Source organism: Bos indicus, chromosome 22 (genome assembly GCF_029378745.1).
Source record: "Bos indicus isolate NIAB-ARS_2022 breed Sahiwal x Tharparkar chromosome 22, NIAB-ARS_B.indTharparkar_mat_pri_1.0, whole genome shotgun sequence".
NCBI lineage: Eukaryota > Metazoa > Chordata > Mammalia > Artiodactyla > Bovidae > Bos > Bos indicus.
This window is the reverse complement of record NC_091781.1, coordinates 28,249,275-28,271,685: the sequence shown is the minus strand read 5'-3', so window position 1 is coordinate 28,271,685 and position 22,411 is coordinate 28,249,275. Positions and strand designations below refer to the sequence as shown.

Below are 22,411 nucleotides of genomic sequence, written 5' to 3'. Positions count from 1 at the left end.
GAGCAGAACTGAACGTAAGCATGTGTGCAGAGTCTTTGTGCTGCCTATGTATGAATGGGAAGAAATCTGAGCCGAGTCCTGAATGTCCACGAGGGCCTTAGTCATCTCTAGTCCATGAGGCCTCATTCTGCACGGATGGTGCGGGTGCTATGAAGATGCTGGGAGGCACAGCTTCACACCGCAGGGAAGGAAGCTCGCAAAGCCTCAATCACGTGACCTGTGACAAGGGCAGGTGGGAGCGGGGCTTATCTGGGCCTGTGGCCTTCAGGTCAGGGCCCCTGGGACTTCACCACGTGCACGGAAGCAGCACCTGGGGGTCTTGGTAAAATGCAGACTCCGATTCTGTAGGTCTGAGGGCCCAGATTCTGCATGTCTCACAACCCCTCAGGTGCTGCCGCCCCAGTTTTTGCAGTACACTTTGAATAACGAGGCCCAAGGGAGGTGTTTCAGAGCGGCTCACTCCAGTCCAAAGCAAGCTGTTCTCAGTTCACGCAAAGAAGTTACTTCCTTAGTTCACACAAAGTTATTTTGTTTAGGAAGAAAGACTCAGTTTGGGCTAGTCTCAACACTTCTTTGCTATCAGCCTATGTCCTCAGACAAAGAGAAAGCAAGCAGGAGGTAGTGGAGAGAACGGCCCTGGGTGTCCAGCCCTCGGCGGCACCAGGGACAGGCATTAGGATTTCGAAACACTGCCTCATGTCCAGTGTGTTTACAGCACCTTCTATTCATGGAAATTGATGCTGAATTTTCTGCCCCAGCAAGTGATAAAGTATTTACTTTACAATTTTCTTGTCTAAATAAGCTGGGTTGAGTTAAAGGGAAAGAGAAAGCAAACAGTGGTTCTGCTGGTATCTGGATACAGCCAGATAATATAAGGCAGATACAGTGGAACTCAGTGACCCTCCAGAGACCACATGCGCACTCTTAGAGACAGGAGCATCTTTCCAGGGAGAGACCACAGCTTTCCATCAGATGCTCAAAGACATCAGAAACTAAGACGAACGTTAAGACCCCACCACTGTGAAGTTGAGTATAATACCAAGGAATTGCAAAGTCTATACCTCTATGGGTCTGCCTGCCTTCTGTCTGTGGAAAAACTTCAGCCGAAGAATTAGTTTACTCAGAGAAGAACATGCAGAAACAAAGGAAATAGTCAAAGGAGACCAAATAATACTTTGGTCACTGAGCATAATTAAGGACCTGGGAAAGAACCCACTTGCCAATGCAGGAGACAAAACAGACGTGGGTATGACCCCTGGGTCAGGAAGATCCCCTGGAGGAGGGCATGGCAACCCACTCCAGTATTCTTGCCAGGAGAAGCCCATGGACAGAGGGTCCTGGTGGGCTGTGGTCCATAGGGCAGCAAAGAGTCAGACACGACTGAAGTGACTTAACATACAACCACACAGGACCTTTAGCTCCTTCTCAAGGGCTATAGGTAATATTCTGAGCCATATCCTATGATTCTGCCTTATAGATACTACCTTACAGATGCCAGGTGGGAGAAGTTATCTACCGGATGACTAGACTACCCATGACGTAAGCTGCCACTAACCTGGCCTCTTTAATGGCTTTTGAGCAGCGAGCAGCTGACCCCACTTCTGGTTACACACCGTCCTCCATAAATCGAGCTCCCAAGGTATTTGATAGCTTTTTAATGACCTCTGCATTGTTACAATGATCATCAAAAAGCAGTGTTGTCTTGTAAAGACTATTAAATAGTCCTTCTTGCAAAGCTGTGTTCCAGACAGCTCTAGACTCACCAAACGTGCTTCCAAAATCCATGAAAAGTGTACTTTACATGAGCATCAATAACATATGCTGATAGAGAACTTACTGCCTTAATAATGACTGATTACATGAGATGCAGATGTTCTTCTTACCTCTAGCTCCAGCTCCTCCCTGTCCATCTCCTGATGGATGCCTGCGATGTAGTCGTTTGGATCATAGTATTCATGGGCTGAGGGATGCCTGAAAAAGGATGAAAGGACGTTAAAACGGCCCTGCTTGCAGTTCCGAGTCTCTGTTTTGCCCTCAGGAAACTCCAGCAGGGTCACAGGGAGAGTCTAAGGTCTTAGTTGGAGTCTCTTTGGTTGTGTTTCTCGGCACAGTCAGGACCTCCCTTGTAATATTTCCATTATCTTCATTTATGTCCATTTCTTCTGGAAGAAGGAGTTAAGATGCAGGCTGAGGAGAAGGGATGGAGTGGGAGGTTGGGGTCAGCAGATCTAAGCTAGTCGATACAGGACGGAAACACAAGTCCCGCTGTATAGCGCAGGGAACTCTGTTCAATGCTCTGTGATAAACCATAATGGGAAACCAATATATAACTGAATCACTTTGCTGTACAGCAGAAACTAACACATTGCAAATCAACTATACTTCAATTTAAAAAAAAAATCTAAAAAGATACAAGTTAAGAGCAAGACTGGCTTTGTTCCTTCCAGTGGCCATCCCCTGGCCCACGAGTCATTCGAGTCAATATAATTCATTTCTAACTCAGTCTCTAGTCCGGACACAGAGTTATAGTTACTGCTCGTGGCTTCATTCTTAGATTTTATCTCTGAGGAGGAAAAAAAGCTCAACTTCAGGCAACACTTAAAGACATGTGCCGGCCTCTGACACAGGTTCAAAGGGCTGTGACCAAAACTGCGATCCTGTCATCTAGGACAGTCTTCTTTTTTCACCTTTTGATGGTCTCACAATAAGAAAAACGTTTGACATCACAACCCATGCGCTGGTACATGTCTGGAATATATGTGCTTGCATGCATACAAGGCATGTATGTATATATGCATGCTCCCCTACACACACACGGCTAGGAGAATGGAGGCGTGCGTTTCTCTAGGTTAACGTGTGTGAAACAGAATTCACAGAACCCACCACCTCTTTGGCAAAACCACTGACGGAACTTCTTGGAGCCAAGGCAGCAGCTCTGAAAGGTGTCAGATGCAGACGAAGAGCTTCAGCTGGATTGCTAGCTGGGGGCCCAAACCTTCAGGTTCTCAAAGGTCAGCGCAGCCATCTGGGGACTCTGGTGTCTTCTCCCCCGGGGGAATTAAGTTTTGAAACAACAGAGGAGACGTGAGCAGTCACTCAAGTGAAGGCTGGCTTTCAGTTGTCTGAACCCATCAGGCAAATATGCCGCCTGCACATCCAGGGCTGTGAGCCCTGAGGATGTGGCTGGAAGGCCTAGGCTCTCGAGCCTCTTGGTAACTAACGCGCCACCGCTGCACCCTCCACCCCGCCCCCTGTTCAGCCCCTGATGCGCAATCCTGCTCTCCTCTGACCTTGCAGCCTGGACTGGGGCAGGGCTGACCTCTGCACTCTCCTGACATTTCTCAAATAGCCCCTGGGGGGCTGGGGTGAGCCATGTCATGTTAACTAGACGTTAAGAGCAAATTAAGGGTTTGGCTTCTAAAAAGCCTGTAACAGTGATGTTCAACAATGAGAGTCAGAAGCAGCCTTACAAGCCTCATCAATATGAAAGGCAGTTGGAGTCTAAAACGTCAAATAACTGATCTGACTGATTGCAATCAGAGAATGGTCTGGTTGTTCCCTAGTAACTGGGATGCTCTGGAGCATTTCGGGTGAGGTCTGCAAGATGAGGTGCGACTGGCTTGCCTCTCAGTCTGGCTGCCAGCTTGTGGGGGGCGGAACTGCTGAGTCTGCGGTTCCCTGTGGCACGGAAGGGACAGGCGTGAGAAGTAGGTGAGAGCAGGGTGCTGGCACACTGCCCTGTGCCCCGTGTCAGACAGGTACCCCCTCCTCCTCCACACGCTGTCTGCTGCAGCCCAGTTCCCTTTGCCACACCTGGGGAGTCGGCCCTGGGTTCTGACGACAGCTAACCATCAGAACCACGGGATGAAAGGCCAGCCTCTGTCTGGCATGTGATGGAACCCAGGAAATGCATGCTTGTTGCAACCGAGTTGCTAACAGAAACCCGACAGGTACCACTCAGAGGCTGCCCCTAGAAGAGGTGGACGTGCCCTTTGAAGTAAGGCATCGAGGCAACGACCTGGAGCAGGAGCAAGACTGTAGTATCATCCAGAGAGGCTAAGGGGAAAGTGGACACCCTGCGCACGGACAGACCAAATCACATATGACAAACCAGCTTAAAATGGACATCTTTTAAGCCACACGGACACCTGAGCAAATTTCCTGCTCATTTTTTTCCCCTTACATATTTTATACCACTGATTAAATCAACAATGATCACTGCAATCATTCATCCAGTGCTTACCATATGCCATGCTGAGAATTTTCCACACGTGACTTCATTTGATCTTTCAACAATTCTGTGAGATGGGTACTATTATGACCCCATTTTAACAGAGGAAAAACAAGGCCCAGGCAAACAGACTGCACGTTTCGCAGCGAGAGATCAGTTTGAGCATCAGGTCTGGCCACGTCAAAGGCTCTGAACTACCCGATGTCTCCGGCAGTAAGTGCAGGAGGAGGAGAGGTGTGTAAAGCAATTACTGCGATGTGTTGGATCACAGCTGTTATTTAATCGGTAAGTGCAGTACTTATATGAGCCATGTGTGGATTTATTCCACGGATCCAGGTTTGAAATGAGACCCAAGGAAGCAGAAGGCACCACCTCTAGGGCTCCCTTTACACTCACAACTTACTCTGCTGTCTCCTTAAAAGAACCATCAGCATTCCCTGTAGTGATAACTACCAAACCTTTCCTCTGCCATTTGCGGTGATTAAATTTTATTCTGAAACAACTTTTATGACATTTGTAAGTAATTTTGTTCTTCGGCTATCATTTGAATAACTCCGCTCCAGGGTTATAATAAAGTAATTAATATGTCGGGGCGGTTTTGAGCAGGATTCAATTTATCGCCTCTATAAACAATAAAGTGAAACACGGGCAACTTGGAAGAAAACGGTTAAGATGTGTTCATTTTTCTCCTCACACAGAAAGGAAGACACTGACTTCCCTGTACTTCTGTACCACCCCTAACACACTCAAGATGCATGGTCACGGGCTTCCCCGTGGTCCACTGGCTGATCATCCACTTTGTGATGGTGGGGACACCCGCTGGATCCCTGGTCCGGGAGGATCCCACATGCCGTGGGGCAACTAAGCTCGTGCGCCACAACTACAGATCCCGCACTCTAGAGCCTGTGCTCTGCAACGAGAGAGGCCACTGCACTGAGAAGCCCACGGGCCACATCTAGAGAGTAACCTCTGCTCGCCACAACTAAAGAAAGGCTGCGTGTGGCAGTGAAGACAGAGCACAGCCAAAAAAATAAAAGTTAGAAAAGGACGTGTTATTACTTACTCCTCTGGCAAGAGATAGGGATCCAGCACAGGCGGGGTGGGCGAGGACATCTTGCTCAGGGCCATGATGTGCTCAAAGGTGATGTCTGTCTGTGTTCCCATGTCCACCATCTGTGACTCTGATGGAGGAGTGAACATTTTGGTCCGTGGTGTTCTCCTCAACACCTGGACCACGATGGGTTCCTTGGCTGTCTTGAAGGCTTCCACAGCCTGGTCATGAGTTGCTCTGGATAAGTCTTTGCCATTGACCTGTTGAAAAATATGAGAGTGCTTAGAGGATTATAATTAAGCAGATTTTGTTAAAGATTAACAATTCTGCTTGAATTTAACAGCATTATCTTTTTTTTTTTTTCCCCTCTAGTAGTCATGTATGGATGTGTGAGCTGGACAACAAGGAAAGCTGAACACTGAAGAACTGATGCTTTTGAACTGTGGTGCTAGACAAGACTCTTGAGAGTCCCTCGGACTGCAAGGGGATCCAACTAGTCAATCCTAAAGGGAATCAGTTATGAATATTCATTGGAAGGACTGATGCTGAAGCTGAAACTCCAATACTTTGGCCACCTGATATGAAGACCTGACTCATTGGAAAAGACCCTGATGCTGGGAAAGATTGAGGGCAGGAGGAGAAGGGGATAACAGAGGATGAGATGGCTGGATGGCATCACCGCCTTGATGGACATGAATTTGAGCAAGCTCTAGGAGTTGGTGATGGACAGGGAAAACCGGTGTGCTGCAGTCCATGGGGTCGCAAAAAGTTGGACACGACTGAGCAACTGGACTGAACTGAATTAAGCAGAAGCTGGGAGGATGGTTTTCATGTACAAGCAGCTAAAAGGAAAACTCGGGGGTGTCCAAGAACTTCACTGCTTAGTGTCAGGTTCCCCAGGAATGCCTGGTGGGAAGCGGGTGAGTGTGGAGGTGTGTGGATCAGACGTGAAACAATAAACCTCATGGTGGGGAAGGCTTGGCTTCCTACTGGAATGTCTTTATACAGTTTCACCCCCCTCCTAGTCTTGCCTGTGAGAGAAAGGAGCAGCCTCGGGCTCCAGCCTTTATCGTGCCATACGAGCTATTAATAACTGGATGTTAATTAATTTTTCTCTTTGAATGGTGTGTATTTTCCCAGTGCGTGTCAGGGGAGATTGGCTTTCCTTTCACGGAAGGGATGTGGCATTTCCTTCTTAAAGGAATGCCTTTGCTTTTCCTTAAAAAGTCAATTGAGAATATTAAGTCAGTGATAATCAGGCCATAGGTGGATACGGCAGGGATCAAGAAGGAGCGCAAATGACCTGCCACTTTGGGGATGTTCCGGAAACAGCATCTAGCTTTACTGCTCTGCTGTTCCCGACTGTGTACAGTCCTTTGCTATGGCAATCTTTCCTGAGCGCCCACTGTCTACTGCGTGGCTGAAATGAAGATGCCTCTTAACACTTTTCTCATCACAGCCTTGGGAAGGTAGCGGGACCAAAGCATGTTCATCCCCCTCCCCTTATAGCCACAAATAAGCCACACGCGATGACCTTGCTTGTTACTAATGGGTCACAACTTCGGATGCTGCGAGCAGGATTCTTTCCAATGGTAGAATCCAAACTAACCAAACATGGTTCTCTGTACAAGAGCTTACACGAGAGGAAAGAGAAGCCAAAACCTTATATCTAGAAAATGAAGTCATTCCCAGCAACACGGAAGCTCACCTATTTCATTTACCTTCCCTGTCTCATCCCCCACAGGCAAGGAGTGTGACGCTGTGTTCCAGTACTTTGGTGATGTCTAAGAATTGCACTTGCATGGCAGTTATCAGACTCTGGAATATTTTGGTATTATTCCCCCACTCCAGTACTCTTGCCTGGAAAATCCCATGGATGGTGGAGCCTGGTGGGCTGCAGTCCATGGGGTTGCTAAGAGTCGGACACGACTGAGCGACTTCACTTTCACTTTTTACTTTCATGCATTGGAGAAGGAAATGGCAACCCACTCCAGTGTTCTTGCCTGGAGAATCCCAGGGACGGGGGAGCCTGGTGGGCTACCATCTACGGGGTTGCACAGAGTCGGACATGACTGAAGTGACTTAGCAGCATTCCTCAAGAAGTTGGTCTACTTTTTAAAATCAGATATAAAATGATGGTGTAATAATCATATTGTGTAGAATGCATGTTAGCAGGAGTTCCCCAGAGTCTCAGATCTTTTCTGGACAGCAGCACTGACAAATTCACGTCTTTTGTTTATAAATGCCCAAACCGACTCTGAACCTTGCTTGTCCTGCCTGGCTTCTACATTTCCGCCCTCAGCAGCATTTACTTCAAAGCATACAGACTATTAGGTCCATCCTCTGAGGTAGAGCACTTCGTTTTCTCTGTACCCAAGCAGCACATGAATACTGATGGCGCAGCAGTTTTTCTATTTTGTTCTTAGCCCTTTCACTCCGGCCCTATGGGGACGAGAACTCTAAGGCTGAAATGCCTGGTAAACAACTGTTAGGTTGAGGAATAGATGTCAGATTCTTTCCTTGTAATGAAGCTCAAATGAATCACGCCAGTGGAGATTATTAATGATCTGGAGTCAATCCACTTAAGTAATTTACTATCATCATAAGGGAGTTAGGCAGAGCAGGAACTCGGAGCTGTGAAATGCCTCGAGTGCACCAGTAAATAAGTCAATGGCTGAACCATCAAAGTCTTACAATCCCTCATCCTGAAAGACTGGGAGCCAGGATTTAACACCACAACTGTCATCACTCTCCTTCCACTGATGACAGAATGAAAGGACATGAAGGAATTCTTTCTAGCTTTCCAAACCGGTTGAGCACAGTGACACCTTCTCTGCTCAGAGCTGAGAACTCTGAGGGCCCAGGGATGAGGTAGGGGGGATGAAAGTCAAGGCGGAGTGCTGAGGCTGAACTATCTGAGCCATGTCTTCCATTAATGCCTGACAGCTGAGTCAGATAATGAATTTATGATGTCACAGCAAAATTTGTCCCTGGATCCTATTAACGCCACATCACAGCACCCTTAGGAGATACTGGTTTGGCCATTGCCAGCTCTCCATGCTGGCAACGGCTGATACTAAAGGTAGTTTTACTCACAGTAAACTCAAGACAGCACGACTGGAATGGGCTCTGCAAGTTATGTCAAAACTCTTTATAATACAAGGACTTTTGCCAAAAGGGAACGAACATGGGATTTTCTTCTAAGGAGTCTTCAAATTGTGTCTCAAAAAAATCCATCCTGGGAGTCTTTACTTTTTACCCACATTATAATGTCTTGCAAATACCTCAGCAGAAAGGTTAGCTGCCTGATAAAAAGTGTCTCTCCTTGTTCCTTCTGCTTCCTGTCTGCAACAAGAGCTTGGATTGTGTTTCCTTTCCACTAGATCAGACAACATTCCCCCTTGGGGAGGCCTGAGGTGTGGGTTTAATTGGCTCTAGCTTGTGTGGAGGTCTGGTTCCTTTTGCTTAGTGATGGAGCTGGGTCTCTGAGGCCAGGTTAACATACTGAGGGATGCAGAGCAGAAAAATGGAGAACTGGCATCTCTTGACGATTGTCATTGAGCAAATGAACGGACTAAGCTTAGAACCTCTTAATCCTAAAGTTCTTGTCACATTTGAGAACACAATCCTCATGCTTTAGGCCATTTTAACTTGGATCTTAACTCCCTGCAGCCCAGAACACACCGATTGGTGCAGCTATCGCACAGATGTTTTGTAAAGTTACACAGGGACGTCTTGTTTGTTTCCGTTGACATTTCTCTGATCTGTATAAGACAGTGAGTGAAAATGCTCTTCTGATAAGGACTATCTATATCTTAGTAAGCTTATTTTTATAGGATAGTGATGGCATCTACTGCTTTCCTTGCATAGGTGTTAGGAACCAACGCTGGAACTACTGAGGACTTCCCTGGTGGCTCAGTGGTAAAGAATCTGCCACCAAAGCAGGAGATGTAGGTTTGATCTTTGAGTGTGGATGATCCCCTGGAAAAGGAAATGGCAACCTACTCTAGTATTCTTGCCTGGGAAATCTCATGGACAGAGAAGCCTGGCGGGGTCGCAAAGAGTTGGATATGACTTAGCGACTAAAAAATAGCAAAGAACTACTGAGCAGATGCTTAAATGGTACCTAGAAACTGAAAGGAAGGGCTCTCCTGCATCAGTCTATGCTAAGAAGATTCTCGGGGACAAAGAGCTGCCCTGTGTCTGGGTGCACGCACACTTACAAACACAAAAAGGCTTTTCTGCATCTCTCCAACTTAGGATATTATTACAAGGCACAGATGCAACAACACCCACAACATCGCTATGGTCTAAGATGCAGAGAAAGAACAGTGGCAAACCCTCTGGGAAGGCAGGGACCTGAGGGTGACTGAAATGTCCTCTCATCGCCCACCAGATTGTCACCCCTGCTCAAGACTGGGTTCCACAGAAGGAGCGCCGTACCTGGTGGAACACCTTCAGCAGGCCTCAGGTGTATACTGATCAAGCACAGCTCAAATACGCCCCTCCACAAGCCAGGGGGCCCGCTCCTGTCTTACAGCTCAGGGCCGGAGTGCCCCAGGTCCCAAACTATGGAATCGGACCGGGGTTAGAGACTGTTGTTTTGGACCGTTTATTCTGAGTCTCAGTTTCATTAATGCAAAATAAATGTACTTATAGTGTCATGCCTCTTAGGGTTATTCTAAAGTTTAATGAGATCATCTACTTTACAGCCTAGCATGCACATAAGAAGAATTTACCTAGATACCAGGGCTGAGAGGGATCCTACCCCAAAAAAGCCACATTTTCCCAGGAGACGACAGTCTGCAAACTAGAGAAGCAAAATGCAGCCTGCTTAGGTAGCCTTAAGAGACACATTAGTATACTGAGGGGCTTCTTTATTTTTCAGTGAAGTTCCCTAGCCCAAATGTTCATGAGCCACTGACATACATATTAATGTTTTCAGTCTGCAGGTTGGAATTCTCTGTGTGTGTGGGTGCAACAGATAAATTCTATGGGACTTGACCCCTGCCATACAAACTTCCTGACAAGCTATTGCAAGCATTGGTACATTCTTCTAAAAGAGGATGAGACGAGGTGGGACTTTACTCTCCTAGACAATCTATTTTTGCAGCCAAATTTGTTTTGAATTACCTTGTGCACATAACACTTATTACCCTGTCATCTTGGAATCACATCAGTGAGAGACTCGGCGAGGTGATAACTCCGGTGCACGCTGTCAGCCGACCGAGAACGACAACCTTTATTCCCGGGATTAGCATTACACGTACATTACGCCAAACGGCGACGATGATGGCTGCAATTACAGGCGCGATGCTCATCCCGTGACGTTTGGCCCAGTCAAATTAAATATCATTAACTCGCCCAATTGAGCAGATTGCTTTTTAAAACAGTTTATGCGGCTCTAAAACCAAGTAAATGGAATGTTTTCGAAAGAGAAATGCTGATGGCAAACTTTATTATACATTAAATGCTTAAGTTATTCACCTAAGGCTGAGGATGGTCCCCTGGGATGGAGGTGCAATTAGGGTGAAAATCGAGTCGGTTTGTCTCAGGGCAAAACAGCGCTGTTGCAAATCTGACAGGACACTGAGGGAACTTATAGAGGGCCCCGAGCAGGAGATCTCCAGGGATGAGATGCTGCAGGCATGCAGCGATTCCTTCCTGGTCGCACTGAAGCCTGGGTAGCGTGACTGTGGCTCTTTGAGGTGCCCATGGGTACGTATTCCACGGCCCTGAGAACTAAAGCAAAGCTGGGGTGCTCTTCCATTTGGGGGTAAATCTCACTGATAATCCCCCTGTCCATCTTTCATGCATTCATCAAGCATTTACTGAGGTTATTTAGCGAGACTTGCTCCCCTCTTGGCTGCAGGGACACCGCTTGGAAGAATTTCTTGGGGAAAGATGGCACGGGAAAGCCACTGATGAAACGATCAGAAGAAATGCACTGTGGGTAGAATTTCCTCCTGGCATCTAGGGAGGGGCTTGATCTGGCCGAGGAGGCAAGTCTACACTGGAACACTAAGCTAGTGAGTTACAAAGAGTCTTGGTTTGCGCTGTCTACCTAGACATTCCATTGGTGAAAACTGCTGTCATACACTTTCAGAAATCACCTTTCCAAAGAGGAGCTAGGGTGTCCCTGGTGGCTCAGTGCCTGCCAGTGAAGAAGGCACGGGTTCGACCCCTGATCCGGGAAGATCCTACATGCTATAGAGCGATAAAGCCTGTGTGCCACAGCTACTGGCCCTGTGCTCTACTGAAGCCTTTGTGTCCCAGAGCCTGTGCCCCGCAACAAGAGAAAAGCCCGTGCAGCAACGAAGACCCAGCCCAACCAAAAATAAACTGACAGAATTATAAACAGCACAACAAAAGAGAGGAGCCAGAAAGCTTCAAAGTTCCCTACAACAAAACTGTAAGCGGTTCAGGATATTTTAAGCTATATTCAGAGAAGACATGGCATACCCCTTCTAAATTAGAAAATAAGTTTCTATTTATGGGAAGACATTTGGTTTCTGTGGTTCGGCAGATAGCAATCACCTCGATTTCTATTACATGTGCAAATGGCCCCAGTATAAAGTGCTTATGCAGTTTCAAATTCGGCCTATTATAAATTATGCCCTAGGCTAAAACCCAACTTTTATAGGGTTCATTTAATTAAATACAGGGGCAGTGATTGCATTCTGCAAAATATCACACCTATGTTTTCAACTAATTAAAACTTAGATCCCACTGGAAGCAATAGACGATAATAAAATACATAACAAAAAGTAAAATGTTTCATGCCCTGATTAAGGCTGGATTAAAAAAAAAAAAACCTTTTCTCATTCAGGAAACTCCTGTCTGTCTTAATTTATTTCAAATTTATAGTCTGCTCTGGGGCTCGATAAAGGGAAGGCCAACTTATCTAAAATGGGGGTATTATGTGGCTAAGAGGGAAGATGGGTCTTAATGAACAAATGGTGTTCAAATTAATGTTTCTGTGAAAAGCACTGATTTTAGAGATGTGTGTGAAGAAAGTACTCACTTCAGAGATGTGCACGGATAAGAACACTACGCTCAAAGAGACCTCGGCTCTGATGCAGTAAGAACTTAAATCCATGCAAGTGCATTTGGTCTGCAATAAGGACCTCAATGAGGTTTGTCCATGGTAATTTCTAAATTACCTGTCCTGACGTTATTTCCATAAGTTTGGTATGTCTTCAGCTGGAAGCTCCTCTCCTTATCATATTCTGATCTCCCTATATGGATGAATGTATAGCCTGGGTAATTTTCCTATCAGAAGAATCTTCTGTCAAACTTAAGCCTATCATGTTTCAAAATCCTTTACTTTACCCCGTAAATGTAAAAAATACCTGGCTACCAGCCCTTGACTGATAAAAAGATGACATGTCTGAAAGAAAGAGGCTAAAAATCAAACATGTACTCTATTAAAAATCATATATGTACTCTATTGAAAATGATTAGTAGTAAAATATTACAAGATGCTTTCTTCTCAGGTCAGTATCCTACCTTCATCAACAAAATCTTCCTTATCTTCTTTTGGAAGTTTTGATATCATCACCCCTAAATCCCACTGCTGTCCATTAAATTAGTGTATCTGAACCATTCTGCGTCTTAAAATGAACATGCAACTTTAACCTCATCTGAAAGGTAGTAATTTACAGCATCAGCTCAATATATAACAGGAAAGCCCTGTTTTAAGTACTTGGAAACAAGGTGTTTCTACAGCTGAATCTGTCTACTTTCTAGGTCCTGTAAGTTCTCTGAAACTCGAGTGTCTTTTCCAGGTACATATTCAGTTTCTCTGGAAAGGGATTGGTTTCAGGTTATAAGTCACTTAAATATGGTCCTTTATATTCCAGGGTTCATCACTGTTCGCTCCTGGAGGATGTCCTTGCAAATGTCTTCAACCATCCTTGCTCTTCTCTTATTCCTTCTTACTTATCTGCAAAGCCCTGGCCAACCCTTCTGGTCCAACCAGCTGCCTCACCATTTCTACATGCAAATTACTGATGCTGGAGGACATTCCCACAAAGAGATGTCACTGAGTCAAATGGGATGTCACCCTTCACAGCTTTCTGGAGATGTGTAATTACGTAGTTATTTGCTTTTCTGTTGAGTGCCTGTATTTTCTCGTGGGGCCCCCAAGTTCCACAAGGGCAAAAGAGTGTGTGGTCTGTTCACTATAGGATGCCCAGAGGTTAGCACAGTGGCTGGCATGCAGCAGCCTCACAAATATTTATCACCCAAGTGACCTGTTTATATGTCTGTAGACCATCACGTTCTCCTCATGCACACTTGTTGGCATTTCGTGGCATACCTTCTAGTTTTTGGAGAAAAAAAATATATATGAGGTCCAGAGAGGCCTTAGAGTGTCTATGAAGAATCAAGGCAGTTCCAGCTAAGCTCTTCTGAAGTCTCTGGATTCTAAACTTGCAGGTGACAAAGTGGGGCCATTGGAAGTAAAAAAAGAATCCCTGATCCCCAGTGGAGAGGAAAGAGACAAATGACACATCTGTAGACCTCACAAGAAACGCAAAATTTCTTCTTTCTGTTCCGCAGACAATTCTCTCCCCTCCCTGGCCAGTAGTGGTGTGGACTCAGCTGTGAGCGCTGTGCCCGGGCCAGGTGAGGTGAGGGCAGGTGGGCAACACATCATGTCCACCCAGAGGAAGGAGGGCCCTTCTCTAACTCACAGTGAAAGCCAGAAGGGTTGCCGTGGGTGGGCTCTGCTGCCTGGGTCAGGAGTTGGCTGCAGTGGAAGCACATGACGGCTTGGCCTACGGACACGTGCACTTGAGTCTTGGACGTACGGAGGGGACCGCTGGGTGCTCGGGTCCCTCACCCTATGCCGGGAGGGTTGTCAGCAGGGGTCTTCCCTGAGTACTTGCAGGTTGAAAAGCCTGAGAAAGCCCCTATCAGCTCTCTGTGCAGCATTGCTCACCTTCATACCTAATGAGTGACCAGAAGATGTGAGGCTGAATGTTGGAGCTTCTGATACTTAAGTTGTGAATCAGCACCCTTGTGTGTCAGATGAAGACTTGGTCTAAGCACTATGTATACACCAACTCACAGAATCATGAGGCAAGCCCTACTATCATCACCATGGGATGGGCATGAAATCAAGGGGCACAGAGAGGGTCTGTGCATCCGAACACCTTCCATTAAGATGCTGGTGGCTTTCACCTTGAATTGGAAGATGCATGCTTAGTTCAAGAAGTATTCATACTTCTTCCTACACATCAATTTTACTTCATTTAACCATCCACACTGGCATCTCCTGTGCATACGTAAGTGCTAAGTCACTTCAGTCATGTCTGACTCTTTGCAACTCCATGGACTGTGGCCCGCCAGGCTCCTCTGTCCATGGGATTCTCCACGCAAGAATACTAGAGTGGGTTGCCAAGCCCTTCTCCAGGGGATCTTCCCAACCCAGGGATGGAACCTGCGTCTCTTATGTCTCCTGCATTGGCAGGTGGGTTCTTTACCACTAGCGCCACCTGGGAAGCCTGATCATGATTGCCTGGCATGGTCTCCTGTGATAATAGCAAATACAGCCACACATAGAAGAAAGGAAGTGTGGCCAGGTTTTTGCAGGCATCACTCAAAGGTTTATGGAAACCATTTTATTATGTCATTTTCATCTGCTTGGTATGAACTTCATACTGGGCTCATATGTCACTTGTATAAACTTAAATTTGTTAGCTGTTTTCCTCAAAAACTGAGGGCTGGCTGGTTAGAATTAAAATTTCTACCTTCAAGTGTCTAATCATTAGAGGAAGGGATGTATAGGAAGACTCTTCCATCCACAGGACCATGGTCACACAGTTTACAACAATGCTTAATGATGTTCTGTGTCACCGCAGTCATTAAGTTTCCAGTGAGGAGGGGCTTCTAACATGAAGACAGGCAAGAACAGGCAGGAGTGCTATGTATGATGAGGGTCCACAGTCAAAGCTAAAAACTTCAGCCCTAGTGCTCATGGCCTGGGCTTCAGTGTTGGCTGTGTCACGGAGATGCTGAAGCATCTCGAGCAGTTTAACCTCCGGGGGCCTCAGTTTCCCTATCATTAAAATGGGTTTACAGCAGGCCCTAACTCACTGGGTGGTGTCCGAACTAATTAGGCTGTGCAGAGAAGGTAATCACGGCCCTGCACAGAGGGGGGATTCAACAGCTACTAAATCTCTGTTGTCCTCACTCGATCGTGGAACTAGTGGGGATCCACTGGGTGCCAGGCACTGATCACGTGGTAACCAAGGCCCAGGAACACTGGGGGAGGATGGGCCCTGCTGGGGCTCTGGGATGAGACGCACAGGTGCCTTGAGTTCCTGCTCGGCCAGGTAACCGGCTGTGTGACTTAGGGTGGGTCACGCTACTCCTGTGCCTCTGTGTTCTCAGTTGGAGATGGGGGATATTTCAGCTCTTACTTCTTATGCTTCTGTGACAACTGATCTTAGCACAGTACCCAATGCTGACTGTTGTTTGAAAGTGAAAGTGAAAAAGTCACTCAGTCATGTCTGACTCTTTCTGACCCCATGGACTATACAGTCCATGGAATTCTCCAGGCCAGAATATTGGAGTGGGTAGCCTTTCCCTTCTCCAGGGGATCTTCCCAACTCAGGAATTGAACCCAGATCTCCCACATTGAAGGTGGATTCTTTACCAGCTGAGCCACCAGGGAAACCCAAGAATACCGGAGTGGGTAGCCTATCCCTTCTCCAGTAGATCTTCCCGACCCAGGAATTGAACCGGGGTCTCCTGCATTTCAGGTGGATTCTTTACCAACTGAGTCATTGTTTGCTGCTGCTAAGTCGCTTCAGTCATGTCCGACTCTGTGCAACCCCATAGACAGCAGCCCACCAGGCTCCCTCTTCCCTGGGATTCTCCAGGCAAGAACACTGGAGTGGGTTGCCTAGAAACCTGGAGAAACTACCTACCCTCCCTGTGCTTTGTCTCTAAGTGGAGTTGTGTAAATCTATTGAAAAGGGCTTAGAAGGCAGTCTGGCTCATAGTTACCGCTTTGTCCTGGGGTAGTGGCCCACATGTGGTTCCTAAAAATTCCACCTGCCAAATTTCAGTAGAAACTTTACTGCAAAATTACGTAAGAACAACTCATAAACAAGGCTTCATGTCCCCTCATCAATGTGGAAAGAAGGCGTCTTCTAGATCCAGGTATCCCTCTAGAAGATGTAATACTCTGAACCCGCAGCTCTGGGTTCTGCTCTGTGCCAGGCACTGTGCTACGTGCTTTACATGGACAACTGTGTCCAGGTCACAGGAAGAAGGTCAGTGGTGAGGTGAGGGGTATTATCTCTGCTTTTACAGATCAGGAAGTTAAGTCCAAGGAGTGCCAGCAGCTTTCTCAAAGGCGTGCAGCTCATGAGCAGTAGAGATGGGATTTCAACCCGGTCTGCCCAACTTCAAGAGCCCACTCTCATCACTGGACAGTGCAGCTGGAGTGCTGTGACCCAACCTCAGCCTTAAAGCAAAGAGAAGTGCCAACAGCTGATTACACTGACCCCAGGGCTTCCCAGGTGGCGTGGGTGGTAAAGAGCCCACCTGCCAATGCAGGAGACATGAGTCATGCATTCGATGGGGAACATTCCCTGGAGGAGGCCATGAGAACCCATTCCAGTATTGTTGCCTGGAGAATCCCTTGGACAGGGGAACCTGGTGGCCTGCAGTCCCTGGGGTTGCAAAGAGTCAGACATAACTGAAGCGATTTAGCACACATGCATACTGACCCCAGGAAGCAGGGGAAGGGTGAAACAGAGTCATCAGAAAGACAGTGGGGGAGGCACAAGATGAGGAACATGACTCTCAAATGGAAAGAACAAAGATCGTCGTCAAAGGAGAACGTTCGCTGGACGTGCCTAGGTGGGGGTGGGTGAGCTCCACCATGCTCAACCAGGTGGGCTCAGCCACCTGTCCTTTCTCAGGAACTCATGGTGATGGTACCACGTTTAATGAGATTCGCTTACCTATCCCTACTCAACTGCAGAGAAACTCAAAGCAGAGAGGAATCTATTTTTTTTCTATAAATTCTATCTTACTAAGTTGTCTCATCACATTTTAGCATGTCTGTCCTATGCATGTCCACATCCCAAGGCATTTTATGAAGTCCTGACAATGGAACGCCACTTAAAATAGTCCAATTAGGGAAAAATCTGTTAAAAAAGAAAACTCTTACCCACTAATGAAATAAGTAGCTTCAGACTTCTTGAAGCCTTTGAATCTTAAAGAAGAGTCAGGTCAAGAAAGCTAATTTTGAAAAATGCTTACAGGCCCTAATGCCCTGCACTTTATTTGCTTCTTTTAACAAGATTATGAAATCTCCTAGCTATCTCTAAACAACACAAAGGTCAGGTAACAAACCAATGAGTTCCAGAAAGAAAATCAAAGTTAAAGTGGATTCACTATAAATAGAATTTCTTGGCTGTCAGGGATTTGTGTAACCTCAAATCTGGTTTGGAACCTCAACAGGGGTTTGGAATTTTTTTTTTTGTTTGTTTGTTGTCAGTTTTCCAACCAAAGAAGCAAAATTTTGATATATATCACTTTGATGAAAATTAATTTTGGCTCCTGTATCACCAACTAGTTCATCTAGTGATCTACAGACTGATAGTAAAACTGATAAAATGACTGTGATAGGCTCCTTGAAGAAAATACTGTGAAGACTAAATGGAGTTGTTGTTTAGTCACTAACTCATGTCTGATTCTTTTCTGACCCCATTAACTGTAGCCTGCCAGGTTCCTTGGTTTGTGAGATGTCCCAGGCAAGAATGCTAGAATGGGTTGCCATTTCCTCCTCCAGAGGATCTTCCTGACCCAGGGATTGATCCCACAGTTCCTGCTTGGCAGGTGGATTCTCTACCACTGAGCCACTAGGGAAGCCCCGAGTAAATGTAGGCTTAGTGGTTAAAAAAATCAGTTGAAAAGGGCCTGGTGTCAGCGTGAAAACAGAACTACTCCTGAATTCTGAGAGAACAGGCTATTTATTCTTCTGTCTTTATAGAGTCATAATCATTAGTTGGCTTGTCCATAATCACCTTTCTAAATAAATTATGCCGTGTCTTCTCAAATACCTTCAATTTCCTAAAAAGCATTTGTATAAAGGACAGAAATGGTATGGACCTAACAGAAGCAGAAGATATTAAAAAGAGGTGGCAAGAATACATAGAAAAACTGTACAAAAAAGATCTTCATGACCCAGATAATCATGCTGGTGTGATCACTCACACTCACCTAGAGCCAGACATCCTGGAATGGGAAGTCAAGTGGGCCTTAGGAAGAATCACTACAAACAAAGCTAGTGGAGCTGACGGAATTCCAGTTGAGCTCTTTCAAATCCTGAAAGATGATGCTATAGAAGTGCTGCACTCAATCTGTCAGCAAATTTGGAAAACTCAGCAGTGGCCACAGGACTGCAAAAGGTCAGTTTTCATTCCAATCCCAAAGAAAGGCAATGCCAAAGAATGCTCAAACTACCGCACAATTGCACTCATCTCACACGCTAGTAAAGTCATGCTCAAAATTCTCCAAGCCAGGCTTCAGCAATACATGAACAGTGAACTTCTAGATGTTCAAACAGGTTTTAGAAAAGGCAGAGGAACCAGAGATCAAATTGCCAACATCTGCTGGATCATGGAAAAAGCAAGAGAGTTCCAGAAAAACATCTATTTCTGCTTTATTGACTATGCCAAAGCCTTTGACTGTGTGGATCACAATAAACTATGGAAAATTCTGAAAGAGATGGGAATACCAGACCACCTGACCTGCCTCTTGAGAAAGCTATATGCAGGTCAGGAAGCAACAGTTAGAACTGGACATGGAACCACAAACTGGTTCCAAATAGGAAAAGGAGTACATCAAGGCTGTACATTGTCACCCTGCTTATTTAACTTCTATGCAGAGTACATCATGAGAAATGCTGGGCTGGAGGAAGCACAAGCTGGACTCAAGATTGCCAGGAGAAATATCAATAACCTCAGATACGCAGATGATACCACTCTTATGGCAGAAAGTGCCTCTTGATGAAAGTGAAAGTGGAGAGTGAAAAAGTTGGCTTAAAGCTCAACATTCAGAAAACTAAGATCATGGCATCTGATCCCATCACTTCATGGCAAATAGATGGGGAAACAGTGGTTGACTTTATTTTTCTGGGTTCCAAAATCACTGCAGATGGTGACTGCAGCCATGAAAATAAAAGACGCTTACTCCTTGGAAGAAAAGTTATGACCAACCTAGATAGCATATTCAAAAGCAGAGACATTACTTTGCCAACAAAGGTCCGACTAGTCAAGGCTATGGTTTTTCCAGTGGTCATGTATGGATGTGAGAGTTGGACTGTACAGAAAGCTGAGTGGTGAAGAATTGATGCTTTTGAACTGAGGTATTGGAGAAGACTCTTGAGAGTCCCTTGGACTGCAAGGAGATCCAACCAGTCCATCCTAAAGGAGATCAGTCTTGGGTGTTCATTGGAAGGACTGATGTTGAAACTGAAACTCTAATACTTTGGCCACCTGATGTGAAGAGCTGACTCATTGGAAAAGACCCTGATGCTGGGAAAGATAGAGGCTAGGAGGTTAAGGGGACGACAGAGGATTAGATGATTGGATGGCATCACCAACTCAATGGACATGGGTTTGGGTGGACTCTGGGAGTTGGTGACGCACAGGGAGGCCTGCTGTGGTTCATGGGGTCCCAAAGAGTCGGACACGACTGAGCGACTGAACTAAACTGAAAAGGTCCACACCAGGGGAAAACTGAAAGCATAGCTGGAATTTGAAATGTCATTCAAAGGCCAAAGGTACTTAGGCTGGAGTTCCTATCTGTGATTTCTTTGAACAAATGACGTCTAACACTTCTGAGTGTTTTCTATGTACCATACACGAGGCTTACGGATTGTACATTTAATCACTTATTCACATGCAAAAACAGAATGACTAAAACTCCAGTACGTTTGTGAGTGAAAACAAATACAGAAGCTGCCCGAGGAAGATCACTGTCTGGTTAAGGAGATAGATGCTAATAATCCCATAACTGAGGGAAGGAAAGACAACCTGGCAGGGACAGGGGTCAGGTGTTGGGAAGATGGGACGCCTCTGCGAAAGAGATGTTGAGGGCAAATCAGAAGAACAGCCAGGATTTATGTGGGGAAGAAGGGAGGAGACTGTATTCCAGATGAGATAGTAGCACGTGCAAAGTCCTGTGGCTGGAAGAGAGCTGGTACACCAGGGTCAAGATACATGCCATAGAGATGCTTATGTGAAGAGACTGGAGAGGCGGGAAGGGAGCAGACCACACTCCTCTCTGAGGCTGAGGTAGTGGAACTCTCCCAATTTCCACCATATTCCCATTTTCACAGGAAGCTGAGATTAAGAATAAGTGACTTGCCTAAAGGTTCTATAGATACCAAACAGTAGTTTGGGGAGCTTGAACTTGGCTTCCTAACTCCAAATACAGCATTCTTTGCAAAGGTAAAGTACCTGCTGAAGTGTGAGGATCACGACAGACAGAGGCAAGTGCCAAATGTCAAAACCTTGAACTGAAGAAGGACCTAGGCAGGTCCCGAGCCCTTGCTCCTTCTGGGGGCCTTTGCTCACGAGTTCCTGTGGATGCCGAGGACACCATGCAGCACCTGCTGTTCCTGCTCTGACCTAAGCCCCTAGTCACTACTGGAGTCTTTGCTTCCTAAGACTCTGGAATCCTGTATCTCTCCCCTTTTGCTGCAAAATCATAGGGAGGTTAGATAAGAAGAGGAAGATGGGCTTATTTTGCTGATTGATTAAAAAAGCTACTCAGGGACTTCCCTAGTGGTCCAGAGGCTCAGATCCCACACTCCCAATGCAGGGGCCCGGGTTTGATACCTGGTCGGGGAACTAGATCCCACATGTTCCCACTAAGGGTTCGCAAGCTGCAACGGGAGATGGAAAATCCCGCATGTCACAAATAAGACCCAATGCAGCCAAATAAATAAATAATACTAAGAAAAAAAAGACACTCATGTCAAATCTTAACAATTTGCTCTGCAAAGTGGAACATGTACTCCCCAGCCTCAAAGAGGGGAGCTCTACCTACTTGCTCCTAAAACTCTTTGTCCTTCACACAAGCTGCCCCACATTCATGGCTTTATAGTATTAAAAAAAAGGAAACCAGGCCCACTTACAGGAATTTTTGGATTCTTAGTTTTGACCTTTACTGGACGTCAGCAGTTCAAAGTGGTATTATGATGGGCGATTATGGGCCTTTTCATAATGAAAATTGTTCAGATCTCATGGGAGAACTAAGCAGAGAAAGATAAACGGCACAACTGAAGCTTGCGCTGTAGCAAGACAGCCTTTGTTTTGCCTTGTTTTTGGTTTTTCGGCACAGCTCTTGTTGCTCAAGTGTTCTCAGGGAAACAGGGCTCCATATTTTATTCTAATAGCATCATTTTGGAGAGTGATGCTGTGTCCTTGGGAAGAGGTACTATTTCATTGCTTATCTAGTTCATACAATGAAAGCACAAAAGCTAACCTTGTCTTTGTCCTCAAATTTGGAAAAATTCTCCATTTTTAAATGCAAATTACTGCTCAATTTGTTGCAGAAATTTCAGTTAGAGGAGAAAATATTTGTATCTTTTCTGCTGGGTTGAGATATATTTCTTAATTTGAATAAAAGTTCCAAAAGAAAAAAAAAAGCCTTGCTCCTCCCAGTTCACTTCATCTGTAATAGGTACGAATATTCCATTTAGGAGTGCTTACATGCAGAAATGAATCCAGATATAGCTTTCTGGGATTGGCAACACAGTCATCCAGTGCTGAGACCCTCCCTTGCAACCAGAGACCATGAACAACTTGACATCAATAGATGGTATCCACTGTAAGTTATCTCCCCTGAAATACACAATTACCTAATGACTACAGTGAGAAATTAATGCAGACTTCTGGAAATATTGGCTTTGAAAGAAGAACCAATGAAAATGAGTAGGAATAACCAGCTCTGGAGACATCTACGGTGGAAGAAACAGAAAGTGGGAAGATTTAGGACCTTTATGAATCAAAAATAAACTTAAGTTGGTACTTCTCGCTCAAAGATTTATAAACGTGATTTATAAATGGCACCAAAAGAATAATGATGACATCCTA

At 45.7% G+C, this 22,411-nt stretch overlaps 1 protein-coding gene across 1 annotated transcript in view; it reads right to left on the bottom strand.

The window, feature by feature from the left end:
• The window catches only part of PDZRN3 (PDZ domain containing ring finger 3), a 269,301-nt gene that overhangs the window by 17,695 nt on the left and 229,195 nt on the right, over positions 1-22,411 (bottom strand). Inside the window, exons 4-5 of the mRNA XM_019984433.2 lie at positions 5,295-5,542; positions 1,884-1,971 (exon numbers count right to left, since the gene is read on the bottom strand). Coding sequence (XP_019839992.2) covers positions 1,884-1,971; positions 5,295-5,542 — 336 coding nt within the window. The remainder of the gene's footprint in view (positions 1-1,883; positions 1,972-5,294; positions 5,543-22,411) is intronic.